General features: G+C 35.1%; 2 protein-coding genes across 8 annotated transcripts; both read left to right on the forward strand.

Moving 5' to 3' along the window:
• The first annotated feature begins 11,431 nt into the window (after positions 1 to 11,431).
• On the forward strand, positions 11,432 to 17,031 carry LOC122293237 (SPX domain-containing protein 3-like). 6 transcript variants are annotated; one of them, XR_006237217.1, is made up of 7 exons: positions 11,432 to 11,935; positions 13,617 to 13,782; positions 13,920 to 14,288; positions 15,079 to 15,308; positions 15,771 to 15,824; positions 16,413 to 16,573; positions 16,664 to 17,031. XR_006237217.1 is itself a non-coding variant. In XM_043101757.1 (4 exons), the coding sequence occupies exons 1-3, from the start codon at positions 11,690 to 11,692 to the stop codon at positions 14,276 to 14,278; spliced, it is 771 nt and encodes a 256-aa protein (XP_042957691.1). In that variant the 5' UTR covers positions 11,432 to 11,689; the 3' UTR covers positions 14,279 to 14,288; positions 15,771 to 15,961. The 6 variants fall into 6 exon arrangements, 4 of the variants coding, with proteins under 4 accessions (XP_042957691.1, XP_042957692.1, XP_042957693.1 ...); XR_006237216.1 differs by lacking the exon at positions 15,079 to 15,308; XM_043101757.1 differs by lacking the exons at positions 15,079 to 15,308; positions 16,413 to 16,573; positions 16,664 to 17,031 and having other exon boundaries at positions 15,771 to 15,961.
• Positions 17,032 to 18,236: 1,205 nt separating this feature from the next.
• On the forward strand, positions 18,237 to 21,613 carry LOC122295203 (vesicle-associated protein 1-2-like). Of its 2 annotated transcripts, none has more exons than XM_043104318.1 (8): positions 18,237 to 18,436; positions 18,520 to 18,656; positions 18,774 to 18,855; positions 19,091 to 19,206; positions 19,319 to 19,483; positions 19,616 to 19,666; positions 20,279 to 20,356; positions 21,202 to 21,613. In XM_043104318.1, the coding sequence occupies exons 1-8, from the start codon at positions 18,385 to 18,387 to the stop codon at positions 21,310 to 21,312; spliced, it is 792 nt and encodes a 263-aa protein (XP_042960252.1). In that variant the 5' UTR covers positions 18,237 to 18,384; the 3' UTR covers positions 21,313 to 21,613. The 2 variants fall into 2 exon arrangements, with proteins under 2 accessions (XP_042960252.1, XP_042960253.1); XM_043104319.1 differs by having other exon boundaries at positions 18,241 to 18,436; positions 18,586 to 18,656.
• The last annotated feature ends 545 nt before the right edge of the window (positions 21,614 to 22,158 follow it).

Genomic DNA, 22,158 nt, shown 5'->3' on the forward strand with positions numbered 1-22,158 from the left:
ACATTATTCATAAAGTTTATACAAAAATATACAAAAATAATTACAAATAAAATAAAATTTTATTATTATGTCTTTAATACTTACTATTTAAAATACTAAAATTATAAAACTTAGACTTAGAATCCTTAAAGAAGAAGAATTGTGAAAAAGTAAATTTATATTTATAAAATGAAGTGATTTTATATAATTTCTAAAATATATTTTAAGTTTTTACGATAAAAATAATTTTATAATCTAATATCACACATTAAATCACGTCACTTTATAAATTTATTTTTTATGTAATTAAAGTATTTATTTTTTTAAATAAATTGTGCAAAATTTGAAATTTGAATAGACAACAAATCTTGTATGTGAAAAGTTTCGTGCACACTTCGAAGTGTCTTCAAACATGTACAAGATCCCACTAAAAGATGTCCCCTTTTCACTCTTGTCGAATCCCGACCAAAACAAGTAGAGGAAAATCTCATTCGACCAATTATTGGTTACATGATTGGTGTGGATGAGCAAAACTCCTACTGTTCTTGCACAAAGCAGCCAAATAATGTATATTAGAGTTGAGATTTCTAATTCAAATTCTTGTTTTAAGTAAGGCTTGTGTAGAAAAACCGCAAGTCTGGCCCCCCGAATGGCCTGACTCGATCTAGTTGCTAAATACAGTTTAAACTAAGGACGGTGCTACAGGCACTGTTGGTGGCTTCCGTTGGAAGTCACCGTTAAGCAAAAAAAATTTTTTGCCTTTTTGATTTTTTTTTAAATTATTTTTTAATATTTTTAAACATTTTAAAAAAATATAAAAAAATTATAATAATATTATAAAAAAATTACTTAATCATTAAAAAAAATTAAAAAAAAATAAAATAAAGCCAGCGGTGGCCCCAGCAGAGCCACCAGCGGTGGCCCTGTCATTTTCCTTAAACTAATGTTCAGGTCGAACCCATAAAATGCTGGTTTTAACCTGAGCAACCCGCCTAATGTCATGATTTAAACATAGAATCCAAATCAAACCTTAGACAGCTAGCCCTCCCTATTCTCTTCCTCATTATCATCACCTCAGTTCGTCGATGTAGTCGTCGCCTTTGCTCCCTTTGTTCGTCATCTCTTATTCCTTCTCTTCATTTGTTATTGTTTAATTCCTTCTCAAAGAGCCAGAGAAGACTGGCGATGAGGAAGAAGCACTGACGTTCAACTCATCTTCTCATTTTCTGTGAGGAAGGGATCAAAGATGAAGAGTTTGGAATCCCCCTGCCTGTAGAAATCTCTTATGTGTCAGCACCAAGGAAGAAGTAGTCAAATGCTAAGCTTCGATCTGCTTTTTTCAATAACAGCAGATAAAGCACCCAAGTGATAGGTACCATTTTCGAGTATCATAGAGGGCATACCCATATTTCATTTCAAGAGGATGCCAAGTAGGACCCAACATTTTTTTTATCGAACTTGCAACCCCAACAAGAGTTTTGGTATGAAAAATGGCATTAGGGTTGGTCTGCATTGCATTGGAGTGTGAGAAGAGAATGGATAGAAATAAAGGTTGGTAGGTGTTGGAGATTCATTGATTCAGACTATGAAAGCCTCATAGACCCATTTTCCAAGTGGTGGATATTGTCGTGGTCATTGGGCTCTCCAAGCCTATCACTACTTATTGTAGGTAAGAAAGCCCCCATTTCATATGGTTCTTCATTTCCTGGCCAATCAACTAATTGTTGCGTAATGTTTCGGTTTGCCATGTTTACAAAAATGGAAATTGCAAAGGGTACAATGGTTTAGAAAGTGTTCTGCTACATATTGATATATTTGTTTGCTTGCTATTGATAAAAATATATATATTTGTGTGCTTGCTAAATTGTCACTAACCAACGTTATTAAACTGCAATTTTCCAATTCATAAAATAAAAACATATTGATTTATTAGCTTGCATTAGATGTCAGTATAGAGAGGTAAAAGCCTATTCTGAAAATAATACACTTTAACTTCAACTTGAAGCAATCCCTATCAATTGAAGGCCAACTGATACAGGTAAAGAGTAGCCTCTGCTCACCAGTCTCTTTGGATTCAAATAGATGATTCATTAAACACAAATGGGGACTTTGCCATAATATTAAAATAGAACTTCCAATAGCTTTTGTTGGAAGTTTGGTGAAACATTGGCATCACTCAATAAACACTCGGAGGCGACAAGTAGGTTCAAATATACCATGTTAATAAGACACAACATAATTTAGTAGGAGTCCTATGACTGAGTCAACATCCTTGATAAGAAAGTATGCGCTTACATCCTCGCTCTTGGCTTGCATTTGGCAGGGCGATAGCCAACATGATATCTCCCCTGTAATAAACTAGGATTACTACAGTCACGAATCCTTCTGCTTGGAGAAAAGGGTCTATCTTCAACCAAATCACGTTTTCTCGGCAATCGAACCGATGTTTATTTGATTTGTTTGTTTCCCAAATCAAGCGTCTTGTTCTTGATTTTGACTTTCTGAAAATATGGCAGTTGTGGCAAGCTGAGGGCAGAGAGGGTGGCATGGAGAATTGGCACTTGTAGGTTCTAGTGATGATGTTGATCATCTGTCTTGTTGCAATATTATATGCATGCACACTATATATATACACATATATAAGTCTCTGTGCCGTTCTCAAATAAAAGAGTGTTGATTGATGATGTTGAGAATTAGCTTAGGTCATCATGATCAATAAGCAAATGACCGGGTAATAAGTTAGATTTCTCAAATAAAATACTAGCAAAAATAACTCAAAGGGCAAAAGTGGATTAAATTAGGGTGAAGATACTAGCTGTATTTCTTCCATATCATATTTCTTGTAGAATATCCCTTTTTGTTGAAAATTTCATGAATTATTGTTGTCCTTGAAAAGCGGATATTTTTAAAGATCATCTTTGGTTAATAATCCATTCTTTTCTAGATTCAGTGAAGCCAGGATAGACAGAGATAGATGGAAGAGAACCTTTTCATGTTCCTTTACAAGTTTGATTTTCTGAGCAGGTAACATTGTTGGCTCCCACGTGAAATCTTGTTAATAATTGACAAGGCAAACAATAGAGATGCCTCACAGGAAGACCAACACCACAATTTGACCATAGAGAAATCACCCCACAACACACATGCTCCTCTGTTGTAGTATCTTGTAAATTCTAGAATGAATTATTCATAACTGAATGTACAGGTGGACCAATAGTTGAGAGGAACGTACTCTATAAATAGTTCACTGTATTGCTCTGTAAATGTGTGGAAAACAAATACTGAAATACATATTGAAGAGAGGCGATTTCTTTTCGACTTTTCCTCAAACATCTGGTGCACTCTGATACTTTATTCAATATGGCATCAGAGCCAGCCAAGGCTAACGTCTCTTCCTTCAAAAAAAAAAAAAAAAATCTCTCTTCTCTCATCTTTTCAGTTTTTCATTTCTACGTTTTTATTCTCTCATGGCATCCGAAAAACCCAACTCAGAAACTGACTCATCCCTTTCCCCACCCATTCCACCTCTAGCTCCTAACCCCGTCCCTACCTCCACTATAATATCAGCTACAAATCATTCCATCAACATCAAGCTTTCCAAAGATAATTACCTTCTTTGGAAAGCTCAAATTGTTCCTTTCCTGAAGGGTCATCAACTATATTCCCATGTTGATGGTTCCTCTACTCCTCCACCTCAGATGGTTGACAACTTTGTAAATCCTGAGTACACGCGATGGGTGCTTCAAGACCAACTTATTCTTTCTGCTCTTAATTCCTCACTCTCGAATATAGTCCTTGCGCAGGTACTGACTTGTAGTACTTCGGCTGAGGTCTGGTCCACATTACAAAATATTTATGCGGCCCATCTTTTTCAGTCGCATTATCAACTTGCAACCTTGAAAAAGGGCATCGAATCCATCACAGAATATTACAACAAGGCTCAAACTCTTTCAGCCTCACTCAGTGCTGCTGGTTAGTCCATTTCTTCTGCTCAATTCATTGTTTATCTTCTTGCTGAGTTAGGGTCTGACTATGAGTCTATAATTACCTCCATCACTACTCGTCCTGAACCTCTCTCTCCTCAGCAGATTTTTAGTTATCTCTTAAATCATGAATCTCGTTTAGTTCATCAAAATCATAATATTTTGTCTTCAACCACCATTTCTGCAAATACCTCCGCTACTAAAATGGTTTATGGGTAGTACCAACGTGGGAGAAATAATTTTTCCCATGGTGGGCATCGCGGTAGAGGAACTAGTCATGGTCTTCTTCCATCTCCACATTCTCCTCGGCCTGACTCAAGGCTCGTTTGTCAAATCTGCCAAAAAGTGGGTCACATGGCTCTTACTTGTTATAATCGCCTGAATCAATCCTATCAAGCCTCACCCCCCTCATCTCTTACAGCAAACTTCACCTCACTACAGCCTACTAGTTCTTCATCCACTTACTGGTTCCCAGACACTACTGCTACCAACCACTTTATTGCAGATTTTGAAAATCTTAACTTAGACTCTATGGCATATCAAGGTCCCAAGCAAGTCAGCATTGGTGATGGCACAACTCTTCCCATTCACAACACTGGTTTCGCTCATCTCTCCACTACTTCTGGAACTTATATTCTCAGTAAACTTTTGCACGTTTCTTTGATTACTAAAAATTTACTTTCTGTTCGTCAATTTTGTCTTGATAATCCTGTTTTCTTTGAGTTTCATTCTTCTTCTTTTCTTGTGAAGGATCTACAAACCAATGAGGTGCTGCTTCAAGGTCCCGTTAAGGATGGTCTTTATGTTCTTCCGCTTCCACCCACATCTTCATCCAAACCATCTCCTCAAGCCTATCTTGGTGAACGTGCCTCCTCTCAACTTTGGATGCTCGTCTCAGCCACCTGTCATCACGGACCACTACGCTTACCATTCACAAATTTCAGCTTCTTGTAATAAACAAATTTGCATCTCATACTTGTTCAGCTTGTTCTCAAGCTAAATCTCATGCATTACCTCATCCTCCATCATTTTCTCATTCTTCAAAGTCATTTCAACTTTTGTTTTTAGACGTTTGGGGACTTGCACCTATGCTCTCCTCAAACGATTGTCGTTTTTATCTTTCTATTGTGGATGATTTCTCGAAATATATTTAGATCTTTCCTCTTCAAACTAAGTCCAATGTTTCTACAATTTTTTTAGCTTTTTAACGTTACGTGACTAACACATTTTCCACCAATGTTGCTTCGGTCCAAACGGATTGAGGTGGTGAATTTCAACCCCTTCGTCCAATTTTTCAATTATATGGTATAACTCACCGACTCACGTGCCCATACTCATGCTCAAAATGGAACTGTTGAGCAGCATCATCGCTACATAGTTGAGACTAGTTTGTCTCTCCTTGCCCATGCTTCAATTCCTCATAAATATTGGTTTGAAGCTTTTCAAACTTCAATATATCTAATAAATAGAATGCCTACTACCATCCTCTCTGACAAATCTCCTTTTGAAGTTTTTTTCAACAAACTTCCCGACTACAATTTTTTACGTGTTTTTGGTGTGGCTTGTTGGCCAAATCTTCGTGCTTTTAATCGTCATAAAATGGATTTTCGGTCATAACTTTGTGTCTATATAGGATATAGTCCTGATCATAAAGGCTATTTTTGTCTCCATTTACCTACTGGTTGAATGTATATCTCTCGAGATGTGCGCTTCGATGAGTCCACCTCCCCTTTCCTCACCACGGCTCAATCCATTCCTTCCATTTCTAAATCTGTCTCTCAGTCTACGCCACCTCCTTTCAATCCTTTTATTCGCATCCAGCCCGCTTCACATTTGTCTCCAATACACGATCAAAAGTCACAATCAACACCTGCAATTAATTCCAACTCTAATATTTGCTAGCACTCACCCAGCTCGGACACCTCCACAAGCCCATCCAGCCCACACACGCACCTAAGTCCACACAATCAAAAGTCACAACCTGCACCTGAAATTAATTTCAATTCTCATATTAGCCAGCACTCACCCAGCCCGAACACTTACACAAACTCATCCAGCCCACACACTCACCTAAGTCCACACATTTGCCCGGACAGTCCAAACACATCATCTTCATCTCATTCCACTAAACCTAAAACACATTACAGCACGTCGTCATTTTCTTCTCCTGAGTTAACTCCTTCATCTCCTTCACTTTCTGCAACACCCACCAACGCCATTTCCTCTTCTCATCACCGGGTGCTAACCCGTGCCAAAACTCATACATATTGTCCTCGTGTAAGAACTGATGGCACCATCCCATGGCCATCCAAACATTCCACCTCTCTCACTCAAACCAGCAACTTAAAACCAAACCTCACCTCCTATGTTTCTTCTTCTATACCCGAAAAACCATCCTCATAGACATCCTGAATGGAGGGCTACCATGGTTGTTAAATTTGATGCCCTTCTCCAAAATCAGACATGGGACCTCGTACCCTTCTCTTCCACCTACAATTTGCTTGGTTCCAAGTGGGTTTTGAGAACAAAACGCCGGGCAGATGGGTCTCTTGAGAAGCGCAAGGCTCGCCTTGTCGCTAAAGGCTTTCATCAACAACCCGGTCTTGATTATACGGAAACCTTCAGTCGGGTTGTAAAACCAGTCAACATCCGTCTCCTCCTCTCTCTTACTGTTACCCATAAATGGCCCTTCTGGGTTTGTCAATCCCGAGCTCCCTCATCACGTCTGTAAGTTACGAAAATCGATTTATAGCTTAAAGCAAGCTCCTAGAGCTTGGTTCTCTAAGCTCTCAGATTGATTGCTCACTCTTGGTTTCACTGCCTCTAAATCAGACAGCTCTTTGTTTATTCTTAAAAATAAATCTGAGTTCATTTATGTCTTAATTTATGTAGATGATATTGTTGTCACCGGTTCAAACTCTGTGTTAATATCCCAATTCATCTGTGCTTTACGTGTTTCTTTTCCTGTTAAGGATCTTGGACCATTGCATTTTTTTTAGGCATAGAGGTTGTCCGAAATAAATCTGGTCTTTACTTGTCTCAGTCTAAATATATTTCAAACTTGCTTTCTCATACAAACATGCATAAGTTGAAACCTGTTTCAACTCCTCTCTCGGCTTCTATAAAACTTACTACTCTTGATGGACCTACCTTTAAGGATCCTCATTTGTATAGAAGCATTGTAGGTAGTTTACAGTATTTGGCTATTACTCGTCCCGACATCTCATTTGCTGTCAACAAAGTATGTCAATTCATGCATTATCCACGTTTGTCCCACTGACAAGCTATAAAACGCATACTTCGTTATCTTCAGCTCACCAAAAATCTTGGTCTTCACTTTGGCTTGAAATCTTCTCTTAAGTTGTCTACTTTCTACGATGTTGATTGGGCAGGGTGCCCGGATGACCGTAAGTCTACGAGAGGATATTGTATTTATCTTGGTTCTCATCTTCTTTCTTGGGGCTCCAAGAAATAGCCCACTATAGCATGGTCTTCCACTGAAGTCGAATATACGGCTATGGCAAATAGTACTTGTGAGATTCTGTGGTTATAATCTCTTCTACAAGAATTAGGTATTTTTCTAGAAGAAGCACCCACATTATAGTGTGATAACTTGGGTGTTACATATCTTTCTCTCAACCCAGTTTACATACTCGTACTAAACATCTCGAACTTGACTATCATTTTGTTAGAGAAATAGTGGCTGCTAAAACACTTCGTGTATCTTTTATCTCCAGCAAAGGTCAACTTGCTAACATTTTTACAAAAGCTTTGTCTTCAGCTCGGTTTTCACAACTACGATCAAGCCTCACTCTCACTCAAGTGCAGCTTGCATCGAGGGGGGCTGATAAGGCGAACAACAGAGATGCCTCACAGGAAGACCAACACGGCAACATCACAATCTGACCATAAAGAAATCACCCCACAACGCACATGCTCCTCTGCTGTAGTATCTTATAAATTCTAGAAGAAATTATTCAAAACCGAATGTACAGGTGGACCAATAGTTGAGAGGAATGTACTCTATAAATAGCTCACTGCATTGCTCTGTAAATGTGTGGAAAACAATTACTGAAATACATATTGAAGAGAGACGATTTCTTTTCGACTTTTTCTCTAACATCTGGTGCACTCTAATACTTTATTCAATAATAATCAATCGAGTTCACTTAATTTTAGTGTTTTCATTATTTACATTTTACTGTTTCATACTTTCATCCATTTCACTGAGTTTTTGACTATTTTCATTAGCATTGTAGGATTAAACCACGACAGAAGAGAGAAAAAAAAGGAGAAAGTAAAGGAGAAAATAATAATAAAAAAATTCTAAATCAATTCCTTATATTATATAAATATATCATAATTGTCCATGATGCTCTTCCTTCTCTTTATATTATTATTATTATTATTTTTCCGGTCTACTTTAGGCTTAAACTAATTAATTGATATCTTTCATTTCCATACATTTCTTAATTTGAAAATGCACATATTCATTCAACTCATAAATTTTAAGTAAATTGTAAATATGATTTAATTTTATGTATAGTGGGAAAAAATAAAAATAAAAATTTTGTGACGTAATGAGTGTATAGTCTCAGAGACATCATTTCCTTCTTCCCTATACACCCAAACCCACTAGAAACGAAAAAAAAAAGGGAAATGCTACACAACCTCCCAACACACCACACTTCACTTTTTTTTTTAATTTTTTAATATTTTTTTTGAATTTATTCTTTTTAAATTAATTTAATTCTTTTATTCATTATTTATATATTAAATATTTAATAAAAATTAAAATAATAAAAATTAAAAAAAATGTGGAGTGTGGGGTGTTGGGAGGTTGTGAAGATTTTTTCAAAAAAAAAGGGGACTTTCTCTCTTCCAGTCAGGTTGCCATGTCAATTACTGCGTGTCAGATCGGATTGGGTTCAAATGCTCAGCAGGTAGGCCGATGTGTACTCCTAATTTTAAGATCTGTTTGGTTACATATATGAGATAAGATGGAAGTTAAAAATTAAATAAAATATTATTTTATTTTAAGATTTAAAAAAATTAAATTATTTATTATATTTTATATAGAAATTAAGAAAAATTGTAATGATTATATGAGATAATCATCTCATCTCAGGAGATTCTCATCTACCAAACCAAAAAAAAATCTTAATTCATTGTTTGAGAAGTGTGACAATCATAAAAAGATTTTACAAAAGTAAATTTACACACTAATGCAACTCATATAATATTTTAGATCTACTTTATAATAAGAGTAATTTTAAAATTTTACATATCATATCAAACCGTATCAATTTATAAGATTATTTTTAAGATACATTTTTAGGAGTTAAAGAAGTTGTTTTAACATTTTCGCATAATTCTATAAATATGGAAAATGGCCCCCTACAAAATTATAATCTCCATATGCTCTCTAATTTTTTTTTTTTTTAATTTCAATATACCTAGAAATGTCTCTCTCCATTTTTTTTTATAATGCCAAAATTTTCTTTAATTTCTATATATTATCTATTTTCAAGGATGTGGTTTTTCTAAAATTAAAATCAAATTTAGGAAAAATAATAAACTTATTAATATGAATCTCAAATTTTTCTGTTATACACTATTTGATTTTTTTAATGTGGAATCCAGAGTGAAAATATAAAAAAATTTATTTAATGTCGATAATCTATATGAAAAATATATTGTAATTATTATTTTTTAATGATGAACTTTATTTTTTTTCCAAAAGAAGTGTAGAGCCCTATATTTAACATTATTTTTTATATAAATATATTATATAATAAAAAAATTGGCCCTCTCGACACAATTGTTGGTTATGCCGTTGCATTTTCAGACAAAATATTGAGGACTAATGTCCATTTTCTCTTTCAAAAATTCTAAGTACAGTCATTTTTGTACACTCTTTTGTGTACTCCAGTGATATGATTGGTTGGATATTAAAAAAAATTTAATCAAATCAATCATATCAATAAAGTACGCAGAAAGTACATAAAAATAACTGTATGTAGCATTACTATTTCTCTTTTATCTATTCTCCTTGTGGAGTATCCGTGAGCTCTTTGCGCTGTGTCCAATTATCATTGTTCTTTTCCTACATTTTAGGCTTTATACAGATAAGTGAATTTCTCCGCATTGTAAGTACAAGTTCATTTCTTCGAAAAGGAAATTTATATGGACCCCATTAATGAGTAGTTGTTTTAATTGCACTACACCTGTTTGTGATTTGGACTGTCTATCATGGAAACGACATATGGCCCCAATCTTATTTTTTACTTTGTATACTCGAATCAAGGAAAAATCACTTATTTAAAAAGTGTAGTTGTTAGGATTTTCAATATTAAGATAAATATAAATAATTAAATTTACATATTTTCATTATATTAAATTATATTAAGTTAATATTATAAATAATAATTTCACATAATGTCAAAATAAAGGTGTTGAATTTAAATACCGACTCCACACTTCATCTACTGGAAATGTGTGCAAAGAGGTGTGTGCTAGTGATCTCAATGGATGGTGATCTCAATGGATGGGCGAATCCATTGGAGACCACTCTTTACACATTCTTTCTTTTGTTTCTTTTCACAAGCTGAAAATGCACAAGCCCGAGTGCATGACAACAAGATAACTTCTTTATTTGTGAGTTGGCATGCGTTGTTTTTAGGGAAATGACCAGTCTAAAGTGTGTCCCGAATGATGATTTTTATTTTTTACTTAATGATTAAGTACGTATTTTTTTAATGATATTGTGAATTTTTTTCTTTAAAAAAAAACTATTTAAGAATATAAAAAAATAAATAAAGAAAAGAATTGAGTTATTTGGTGGGTTCTCGGGCTACATCCTTATAGCAGGGTCCTTGTTTTTATATCTGTCATCTAACTTTGCAGCCAATGATAACTTTGGGCATTTCGTAGGATTTCAAAATCACAAATTCCCTAATATTGTCTAAAATCCGAAGTATCTTCATTGAGTATATAAGCAAAATACCACCTATGAATTTCTTGTTGGCACAGCCAAAAAGGACAAAATGATCTTAACCTCTTGATTGTTGACATTTGTAAACTGACCTTAATCCAATGGCCTGCATTCAAAGACTACCCGAGCCCAAGTTACAATATTATAGACCCATTTCCTAGGAGTTCAAAGATCACATATTCCCCAATTTGGTTTGATCCCAAACTTTGTCAAACTCACATTATTCTAATAGTTTCCATTTCCATGGTCGATTCTCAGTAGATTCCTCGGAATCATCCTCTTCCCATTTCCCACATCTTCCTTTACCATTTCTCGAATCACAGTCCTTCACTCACCCACAATTTCAAACAGTACGGAGCCACTTAAATCCACCCTCGATTTCACCCCGTGCCAGCTTAGCCCAACCCTATTCTGTACCAAATCATGCGTGCATGGTCGCACACATTATTAAAAGTCCTCACTTTCAAAGCTTTGGGCTCAAGTATGACCAAACAGTAACCGAATATGCCTCAGAATTCTCTTACTTCAACGACTCGTTAATACCTTTTTCTAACTGCCACTCCATCACGCCAAGCATATCCGTCCGTAATATTCTACAACCCTCTGCCAATAAAAACCCACCCTTTTCTTCTTCTTCTTCTTCTTCCTTCACTGTCTGCAACCCCCAAATTCTGGTACCGATCACTTCTTTCTACTCTCTGTTTGTTTATTTTCCGAGAATCTCGAGACACCAATGAAGTTTGGGAAGCAGCTGAAACAACAAATGCGGGGAACATTGCCCGGGTGGAGGGACAAGTTCTTGTCGTACAAGTTGTTGAAGCAGCTGGTCAAGCAGATATCTTCCCCGACGTTGTCGAATGGGTCCCAGGTCGAGTATGGGGTTGCAGAGAAGGAATTCGTGTGCTTGTTGAACAGTGAGATTGAGAAGCTCAATACTTTCTTCATGGAACAGGAGGAGGATTTCGTTATCCGGCACAAGGTAAATATTATTGATTCCGTTTCCTTGAAAAACTAGTTTTGTTTAATGGGTAAATGGGTGGAACTGGAACCGAACATAAACTGAGTTGGACACGATAGCGTTTAACTTTGTGTCCGATTATTTGATGTTGTCTGTCGTTATTATCAGCTGGTTTTTGGGCGAGTCAAACTCAACTAACCTCGGGGATGACTCGGTTGATCAACTCGTAGTTGTTGTTATGTTGAGAAGTTTGGTGCTCCATTAATGTGGGTCCCTCGGACCCCACTTCTTTACCCTGTGATTGGATGCTGGGAAAATGACATCCAGCTGGTCCACGAGGGTTGTGTAGTACTTGGAAACACTCGTCCGAGTTTATCTTTCCCTTCAATCGATGCAGTGGAGAACAAATTCAGGATTAAGTAAATCTATAAGGTGTTTGATACGTCTTGTAATTTTATTTTTAATATAAAATAAATTTAATGTATCATATAAAATTATATTAATTTATAAATTTATTTTTATATAATTTTTTTTATCTTTATAATAGTTCTAAAAGGAAATTATGATGTGGTAGGCAATTTGAAGTTTGATAATTAAATAAAAATAAAATATATTTACAGTTCTAGACTATACAAGCATTACGTGTTTCTTTTAAAAAAAATAGTAAATTTGGAACTCATATGAAAAAATGACATTTTTAATGATGGATTATATATATTTTTTTTAAAGAATACGAAGAACTTGCATATCTTATAACTGTATCTAGTATTAGTCATTTGATCGATCCTAAGTTCCTAACCGTCTGATTAGAATTAAGAGTGTGGCAGACAAGAATGTTTGCAGATAATTTGAAGTACTTTATATTGGAGGGTGGGGAAGCTAATGATATTTGACAATGCTTTGGAATATTTTCAGAGAAAAAGTGAAAAAATAGAAGGTGTGTACATGTTAAAAATATTCAAGAATAAATTCGAGATTTGAAAATTATATCGTATCATGTGTAAAGGAAATTTGGGTTCTTCGTAAGTATGTGGAAACTCGACGCAACCATGACAATCTACCACAGGTTTTTATGAAATATGAAATTGTACTTACAATGGAAGGGCCGAGAGCTTTCGTGGGTTTTTTTTTTTTGTCTTTTTAATGAGTAATGTTAGGTACAAGCTTTAAAATAATAAGTCTTGTAAAAAAAATGAGTCTCACTAATAAAGAATAGTTTCTTTTACACTTTTTTTTAGTGGGATCTACTTTTTTTACAAAAGCTTGTACGAGACTTGTCTATTTGAGTTTTGTACAAATTATTTCTCTTTTTTTATTGGTTGGTGTATTTTTGTAAGTTGTTTAAGAATTTTAAAATGAAAATTTCTATTATCAAATCGGTATATAAAATATATTTAGTAAAGTGTTTACATCATATGATTTGACTTATAAGATTAATTTTAAAATTTGAATTTTATAAATCAAATTTTAGTATATAAGTGACATGGATGGTATGCTGTATACACTGACTTGAAAATATAATTACTCATGTTTGATAGTTTCTTAAAAATAAGGGGAATCGAGGGGTGATTAGAAATTAAATTTTTTTTTTTTCAAAATTCAATCATGTTATAACTATAAAAATCAATATCCATCTCATGGTAACATTTTTTTTTTTTTGACAATTTACACTCAATTTTGTGTTGAATATTTTGAAATTCAGGAGCTGCAACAGAGGATCCAAAGGGTGATTGATACATGGGGGCCGAATGGGAGTAGGCCTTCAGAGTCAAAGCATAAAGAGGAGATGGCAAAAATCAGAAAAGACATCGTTGATTTTCATGGTGAAATGGTGCTTTTAGTTAACTACAGCAATGTCAATTACACAGGTATTTCATCAGGCTAAGCTCTCTCCATTTTATTCTTTCTTTCTTGATGATATTTAAACACTTCTGGGGTTCTCCCATCCACCTTTAAAAATGATGTTAAAAGGGAATTTAGAATACTGAGAATCTGAGTTTTGCAGGTCTGGCCAAGATCTTGAAGAAGTATGACAAAAGAACAGGTGGCGTTTTGCGTTTGCCATTCATCCAGAAGATATTGCAGCAGCCCTTTTTCACAACAGATCTGATCTCAAAACTCGTGAAGGAATGCGAAAGCACCATAGATGTAGTATTCCCAGTTGAGGATGAAGAGAAGACTAGAGCAGCAATAACAGTTGAAGGAGAAGGGATTTTCAGGAATACTGTTGCAGCCCTGCAGAGCATGCAAGAGATCAGAAGAGGAAGCTCTACTTATGGTCACTTTTCTCTGCCTCCTCTGAATTTGCCAGATTCAGAGCTCATTCAGTCCTTCCAACTCAATTCTCCCATTCCCACTGTCTAATAGAGATGAGGTTAGCAAACCACAACAGTTATATGACACGACAGTTGGTTAATAACTCACACTTCTGTGTTTGAGGATACATGCCTTAGCAAGTGTTAGTACATATTTCTTAGATTTTGTTGTCTCCGTCGTATTTCTTGTTGATACAACAAGTTTTAAGTGGTTCCCGATAGCAATCATTGAAATGAGCGTTCACTTAAAATGCGTCTCACCACTAAGTGTGATTGAGAATGACAAAATTTAGAATGAAGAGGAACATCGTTCTGAACTTTGATACCTCGTATATCAAGTTCAGAAATTGTATAATGATGGGGTTGGTATATAAATGTGACTTTATAGTCAAATTTCGTATAGATGTTATTTATAAAGAGAGAGAAAAAAAAGCTAAGATCTTGGAACAGAACTCATACGAATCCTTTTCTTTCTCCATGCAACTCACCCGAATAATGTAATTTGTCAAAACAAAATTCACCCAATTTTCAGCATTTCCCAACTTGAATAACGTCCAAAAACCTTAGTTTTTACACTAAAGGAAATACTATTTCTTTCAAATGTAATGGAGAGGTAGTAGTCTGTCGTCAATGTCCATCATCACATCAGGGATATTAACATGTCATACACATGGTTTTATTACACTATGCATTATATTATACGTGCTGAGAGGTTGAATCAACTGAACAGATCCGCATGATTTTCCAAGCATTTGGAGTTCTTTAGGGCCATAGGAGACCAGTCATTTTTGTACTCTCTCTCTCTCTCTCAATGCTCTTGATAAACCCTTTTTTGATTTCTTATCCAAGAACCTAAACGTGGATCAAGAATTTCCATATCTGCAACAACGATATTTCTGAGGATCACATTGGTCATGGCTTCAATTTTGTGGGATTTGGTCAACCGTAAGACTTTTAATATGAGAAGTGCTACTTTTAAGACTTCTACGAAGAGATGGAGTGGCACAGTCAAGGGTGGCTACCAAGTTCAGAATTATAGAATATTTCCTGTGGCATCCAAGCGTAGTGGGCTGAAAAAGGTTTTGGAATTATATTCTAAACTGCAATTGAATCTGCAGGATTGAAAGTGGATAAATTAATCACTTCAAAATCATCGTTCACAATTCATACTGTTTCTCTATGCCCTGTTTGTTTGATCAGAAATCAGTGTTAAAGGAAAAAATATATATAAAAAAGAGTCGAATTTTATGTTTAATCGAGTCTCTCTACATATGAAATATGTTTGTGTTTTTGGTTGGTTATTGGGTCTGAAACGGGTAACTCTAGTATGCAGAAAAAGTTGGTCCTTCCATGTATTTAGCTTGATTTTCAATCTTCTTTTTTCAGTAATAAAAAAGGAAACTTCTTGCACTTTGATGGCCTGGTTAACTACTCTTATTATCGGAAAAGCATGATAATTACTCAATAGTTTTATCTAATTTTCAATATATGAATAGAGTGGTGAATTGACTACCCCCCACTTGTTTTGTGTCACTTACCAGCGAAGAAACCTTAAAGGATCTGTAAAGGAGTTCTTGCAGTTGAACTTTTTCCTGGTACAGCAGACAATTCTACACCTTTCTGCTTTTTGTCTTTTTAATCTATTATCTGTTGCCATATACACATTTTTAGGACTTGATTTCTTGTCAATGTTGATGATTTTCTATCCCGAGTAGCATCCATTTTCTGTTTACCTCTATTGTGTCTGCTACTGGCTTCTGCTTTTTCTATCACTTCCCCCATTGTTTTCAACTCCATATGTATCAGAGAGTGAGAAGCATCATGTTGAACCATAAACCGAGGAATTTTATCATTAGCCAGACCTCAATCCACAATGTCAATTATTACTTTTCCCCACATCCATCCCAGAAACCTTGAATTGTTTAACTCCACAAATGCGCTCCATATCAGCTTCCCTTGCTGCACAAAATTGATCCAATGGGAGCCTCCACCAGTCAAGTATGCTTTCACTGAGACTGCTACCAACAACTTGTTGGAGAAAACCACCAACATATTTGAAACCCTTAGTTCTGAGAACACAGATGAAGTACCAGTAACCAGCGCCAAAGAGCTTACTGACACAAGTAATCAGCCAGTGGTGCAGCCTCAGTTCCTCAAATGGCTAACTCTTCTACTTCCAACAGGCATGGTTCCAAACCTGTGGCTCCCAATATCTTCCATCTTCCTGGGCTCCAACGTAGCCAGCCTGCTTTCCTTGATTGCATTTTCAATCTGGGTGCGACCCTTTTTCTCCTCTTGGCCGATTCCTGTGCCCGCCCAAAGCACCCAACTCAGGCAAGCAAAAGTAAGCTCCTTTTACATACCAATTCTGGAACATGGCTGCTATTGTAACTGAATTTCTAATCCCTTTGATGATTCTGTATGGATCCCAAAGGGGTTTGAAGCCTGGGATTGAGCTCGGTGCACCGGAATGGATTATGCATGTGATCCGGAGGTTGGTTGGTGTGCTGGTGCGTGCTGATTCTAGGCATACAGCTGATGAGGGTGGCTTGGTTTGCTGGTTTCACTGCTCACGATCTTCAGCAACAGCCTTTTTCTGCTGGTGATGGCTAGTAATACCAAAAGATCATCGGAAAACTAAATAAGACTGGCTTCCCATACAGATTTTTGAGTGAACAAATGAGTAAATTATAAACCCAAAGTTGTCTGGTTCAGTTACCGTGCTTAGATGATTATCACAATTACAACTAAAATTGTAATTACTCTGATAATTAAGCTTTCTTGCGTGGGGTTGATCCCAGATGAATTGGGTGTAAACTTCCTTACAAATGAAATGTGTGTCAAGAGCATACAATTTAGAAACGATAAATTGATTTGATTTAACGTAATACGTTAAATCTTATTAATAATAATTTTGTTCTTACAGAACCAAGTTAATAGCTTTATCCCGACAAACAACTGTTTCATTTCATTCTATATTTGTAGAGATAAATTCATTTGAATTGTCTGCCACTCTGCCTATAGACTAGCCTGTACAGAAGCACTGATAACTTTTAAGGATCAGAAATCAAAATCAAAATCTGGAAGTTGGAAACATAATCTCACAGACTCACACTGTTGGTGTACCTTTGGAAACATCCAAACACAGTCTCTTTCAGCTGTACTTGTTGAGGGTTAAATATGAAAAAAAAAAAGTAACATGTTGATGGGCGATGTACTTGAGATTTGAACTTTGGTACGATTAGGTAATGTGGAACTACTTTAAAGTTTTGATTTTTAAAGTGATAAATCTGATATTTATATAAATAAATTATTAATTTTTATGATGAACTAAATTTACAGTAGGACAATGAAATACAATGTTATTTTTTTTTTTAATTTTATAAATTTGTTATAATGGATTTAAATTATCACGTTAAGTAATAATTTGATTTATTTCAGTTATGAATCTCGATAATGGATCCTAAATATTTATTTTAATATTGTTTTATTTATTTATTTTTATTTAGTAATTAAGTAAGTATTTTTTATTGATGTTGTGAATTTATTTTTTATTTTTAAATATTTAAGAGTATTTTAAAAATATATTAAAAAATTATAAATAAAAAAACAAAAATTTGGGTCCGAGTCGGCGGTAGAGCCCTTATAGCACCCCTACTTAAAAAAGGATAGTGATAGGGTTACTACTCATCTACCACCCATCTACTACTCATGTGTATTTCAAATTTTTTTTTATTTTTTTTAAGAATTTTTTTAACATCCTTAATCATTAAGAAAAAATTAAAAAAAATATAACTTTATTATTATCTATTTTCTTAATTATTAAGTAAAATAAAAAATTATAAAAAAATCAAATAAAAATAATAATAAATAAATAGTAATACTATCATTTTTTCATAAAAAATAGCCGAAAATCTAGTTTAGACGAAGGTATCCATAATTGGAACCGGATGAACCGCACAAACGGGTACAGGAGGCAACTACGACTCGAACAAAGCCGGACAAAAACTACTCTGTCCCACGTTGTCTTGCAGTTGCAGAGCGCTCTCTCCCGTTCGAAAAGACGAAACTCTCTCTCTCTCTCACTTACTCTCTCTCTGTCCACCGGCGAACCACGTTTCCTCTCTCCGACGGCCTATATCCGATCTCCTAGGGATGAGCACCGGCGAGCTTCTCAACATCGAGCCTCAAGAGCTCCAATTCCCTTGTAAGCTTTCCTAAAAACGAAATTCTTAATGTTATGATTTTCCCCTATACAAAGTAAAAAGAAATTTGTTTTTCTGCTTTCAGATCCGTGTTTTTGTTGCCATTGTTTATTTTTCATAATTTTTTTTGTTTGTCGAATTAAAAAAAAAGTTGAGTTGAGGAAGCAGATCTCGTGCTCTCTGCAGTTGTCTAATAAGACCGATAACCATGTGGCTTTCAAGGTAGAATTTGAGCGCTCGCTTTCAATTTTGCAATTTTTGTTTCTACTTTTTGTGGATTTTTGTGTTCTGGGAATTTGTAATTTTGATTCCTGTGCAACGGACATGGGTGTGCTATAGGTGAAGACGACAAATCCAAAGAAGTACTGTGTGAGACCCAATACTGGAATTGTGTTGCCGAGGTCTACCTGCGATGTTATAGGTGCCTTTCTCTCACTTGCTCTTACTGAATTGAATTTGTGCTCATTTGATGTCGCTGACGTAAGTTTTTGATTTATTACTCTATATGAAAAAAAAACAATAATTTTTCTGCTTCACAGTTATTATCACTATCTCTCACCAATTATGCTTAATTAGTGATATCATTAGCTTTAAAATGTACTCTCTATATGAATGAGTTATCGTGCATGTGTTTTTCCCCATCCTATATGGTTCAGTTACAATGCAAGCTCAAAAGGAGGCCCCGCTCGATATGCAATGCAAGGACAAGTTCCTGCTCCAAAGCGTGGTTGCAAGCCCCGGAGCAGCTGTGAAGGAGATAACCCCGGAAATGGTACTAACATGAACAAATTTACGATTTCTTATTCAGGTATCCTTTATTCTTTTATCTTGATTAGGAATAATGATGGATTAAGCAGATGGGTTTATGTTTTCTTGTCTTTTAGTTCAACAAGGAGTCAGGGCATAATGTCGAGGAGAGCAAATTGAGAGTTGTTTATGTTGCTCCACCTCGACCTCCATCGCCAGTTCGAGAAGGGTCAGAAGAAGGTTCTTCACCAAGGGCTTCAGTATCTGATAACGGGAATCTCAATGCTTCTGAATTTACACTTGTGAGTATTGATGAAACCTGTGAATAAATTCAAAAGAGGGTCTGAATTTATATTACACCTCTGAATCTCTGAAGAGTTTAATCACGGTTTAGTTTGGTAGAATTTGTCTTACATAGGTGATTGTGCTTGTAGGCTTCAAGAGCATTTGTGGAGCAACATGAGCCTCAGGAAACCTCGTCTGAGGTAATTTTATTTTCTATTAAATTTTAAAATTTTAATATTTTCTGATTTTTTTATTCGTAGAGATCTGTATCATTTTTCATCAGAGATTCTCAGACAGAACGAGTAAGTTCTGAAGTTGAGGATCTGTGTGACTCATGCTTCCATTTTTTTATTAGGCAAGGACCAAGGTTTAGCTGACAGGATGTTTGACTTCTGAAAGCTAAAACAAAATTTTAACAGTTGTCTTGTTTTGGAAGTGTTTTAAAAAATTCTCGGTCAGAATATTGGCTTTGAGGATTTCGCTTTCAGCAAACAGTTAGTGATTTCTTGAGTGTGATTCGTTTAAATATCCAATAATGGGGTCCACCATCACTGATACCATCAGAATGTACGATACCATCACTGATAGATATCTTGGAGCAAATCAGTCAAATGCGATGCATACACATAAACTGCATGCATGCACACGTAATTTCGTAGAGATGTACTAGTATATACATATATATTGTAAATATGCATGTCTTAATTTTCAAAAATAAAAATAAAAAATAAAAAATCAATTCAAGACAGTTGACTTAATTCCTAGGATAAAGTACCATTTGTAATTATTTTTTAGTGTATTTCTTGTTCCAGGCAAGAGCTCTTCTATCAAAGCTGACCGAGGAGAAAAATTCTGCTGTTCAGCAAAATAACAAGCTTCAGCAAGAACTGGTAAGGAATTTTGTATCTCAAAACATTTCAAGTGTTGTTGCTGAAGTGACTTGGAAGCAATCTATTTTCCAGATACATGCTTAGTGGAAGAGACACTTGTATGAGAAAAGCAAAAACATTTCATTTGGATTAATGTTAGAAGTAACAATGCCCATAAAAAATTCTTGTAGGCACGCTTATAATTTTCCTGAGCCATTGTTTACAGAAAATCAACATATATTGTAATGATGTATCATTTGAATAAATATACTCTTGTGATGTCATAGGAGAGATTATATGGTGCTTTAATGCTTCTGAAACTAACTGATTTTGAGCTTTTAAACTGTTATTAATAGGGTTATAGTTCTTTTGTGATCATTTACTGATGACAATCAATAAAAACTTGATTATAGCGTGAAGCTGAATTTCTGCACGGTAACCCACCAATCAAATCAAACATTTCTCCACGGCTAAAACTTTTAATGATATACCTGAAATCACATGCAAGAAAGTGTTTATCAGAGAAAAGGATCACAAGTTCTGAAATTGGTCAAATATGAGTTAGAGAATACTGGTGAGTGCTGATTAAGTCTTGGCGAATATATGACATCTTTTAGTTTCTCTTGAAACTATTTATGCCATTGGCTTTTTCAATTGTTTTTGGAAGTTCAATAGTCCAGAGGGAATTAAAATTTCTCCTTGGAGTGTCTCAAGTACGAATGTTGATTACTTCCCAATTTGAAGTGAGCTTCCAAGGGAAGGTTGAAATATATAAAATGGTTATACTTGCTGCAATATTGATAGAAGATTGTTTCAAACATTTACTGCATCAAAGGATGTATACAAGTTCCTTTATATATGTACAGGAGCTCTTGAGGCGTGCAGCCACCAAAAGGCACGGTGGTATCCCGCTTTTATATGTGCTTCTCGTTGGCTTGGTCGGCATCGTGTTGGGGTACCTTATGAAGAAGACATGAACAATTGAGTTTATCCTTTGTTCCTGCAGGTCCACCCATTTCAGTGGGAAACAAAATGTAGAAAGCCAGTAGAAAACAGATGCGTGACTGATAGATCTTGCTTTGTTGTATTAAAGACCTGTATTGACATTAGGGACAATTTCAGACGTGTGGAAGGTAACTTTTTTATCATTGTATTAGCCAGATATTGACAGTGGAGAACATGATTTATGGGTTTTACCGGTTTTGTAATTGATCCGAAAGAACTCTAAAATTATTTTGTGTGACCCACTTTTGGCATGAACATATCCTTTTCTGTTAACTTCGTCTTCTCCATTTTGAATTTGCTTTGAATCCCAAATGGTAGTTGATTGAAGCATGTAAAGAATAGTCTGATTGAAGTTCATTGGGGTGAATATAATTTTACAAGGAGCAACATGGCATGGTAGTTAAACAGAGAACCTTGTTCTGCTGTTATGTTCAGTTGGTAATATAACCAGAAATGCTTGTTTGTTCATTCAAGTCATAAGTAGTAAGTGGCTTGTGATCTGTTTAACATAGAGGAAACCATTAAATACTTATACCTCAATTGTCAATAATAATACTAGATTCCTCTGGAGACAATTGCTCACGGCTTTAATAAGAGTAATATTAGATATAAATGTAGATATACAAGTTTCAAGCAAAAAGTGAAATATACCATAAAAAAGTAATTTACTTATGAGAGTTTTGCTATATATAATTATTTTTTTGTACATTTTGGATATTCAACTGATGTAATTAGTTAAAACAGTTATTTTATATTAAAAAAAGTGATATAGTCAATCACATTAGAATATATAATAAAAGTGACTATATATAAAATTT

This window comes from Carya illinoinensis, chromosome 14 (assembly GCF_018687715.1).
Source record: "Carya illinoinensis cultivar Pawnee chromosome 14, C.illinoinensisPawnee_v1, whole genome shotgun sequence".
Taxonomy (NCBI): domain Eukaryota; kingdom Viridiplantae; phylum Streptophyta; class Magnoliopsida; order Fagales; family Juglandaceae; genus Carya; species Carya illinoinensis.

Excerpts from the sequence above, each read along its gene's own strand:
- LOC122293237 (XM_043101757.1), top strand. The coding sequence starts at position 11,690 with ATGAAGTTTGGGAAGCAGCTGAAACAACAAATGCGGGGAACATTGCCC. Across the intron at positions 11,936-13,616 it reads ATTTCGTTATCCGGCACAAG|GAGCTGCAACAGAGGATCCA; the intron begins GTAAATATTATT and ends TTTGAAATTCAG. Across the intron at positions 13,783-13,919 it reads CAGCAATGTCAATTACACAG|GTCTGGCCAAGATCTTGAAG; the intron begins GTATTTCATCAG and ends TGAGTTTTGCAG.
- LOC122295203 (XM_043104318.1), top strand. The coding sequence starts at position 18,385 with ATGAGCACCGGCGAGCTTCTCAACATCGAGCCTCAAGAGCTCCAATTC. Across the intron at positions 18,437-18,519 it reads TCAAGAGCTCCAATTCCCTT|ATCCGTGTTTTTGTTGCCAT; the intron begins GTAAGCTTTCCT and ends TTCTGCTTTCAG. Across the intron at positions 19,484-19,615 it reads ATGCTTCTGAATTTACACTT|GCTTCAAGAGCATTTGTGGA; the intron begins GTGAGTATTGAT and ends TTGTGCTTGTAG.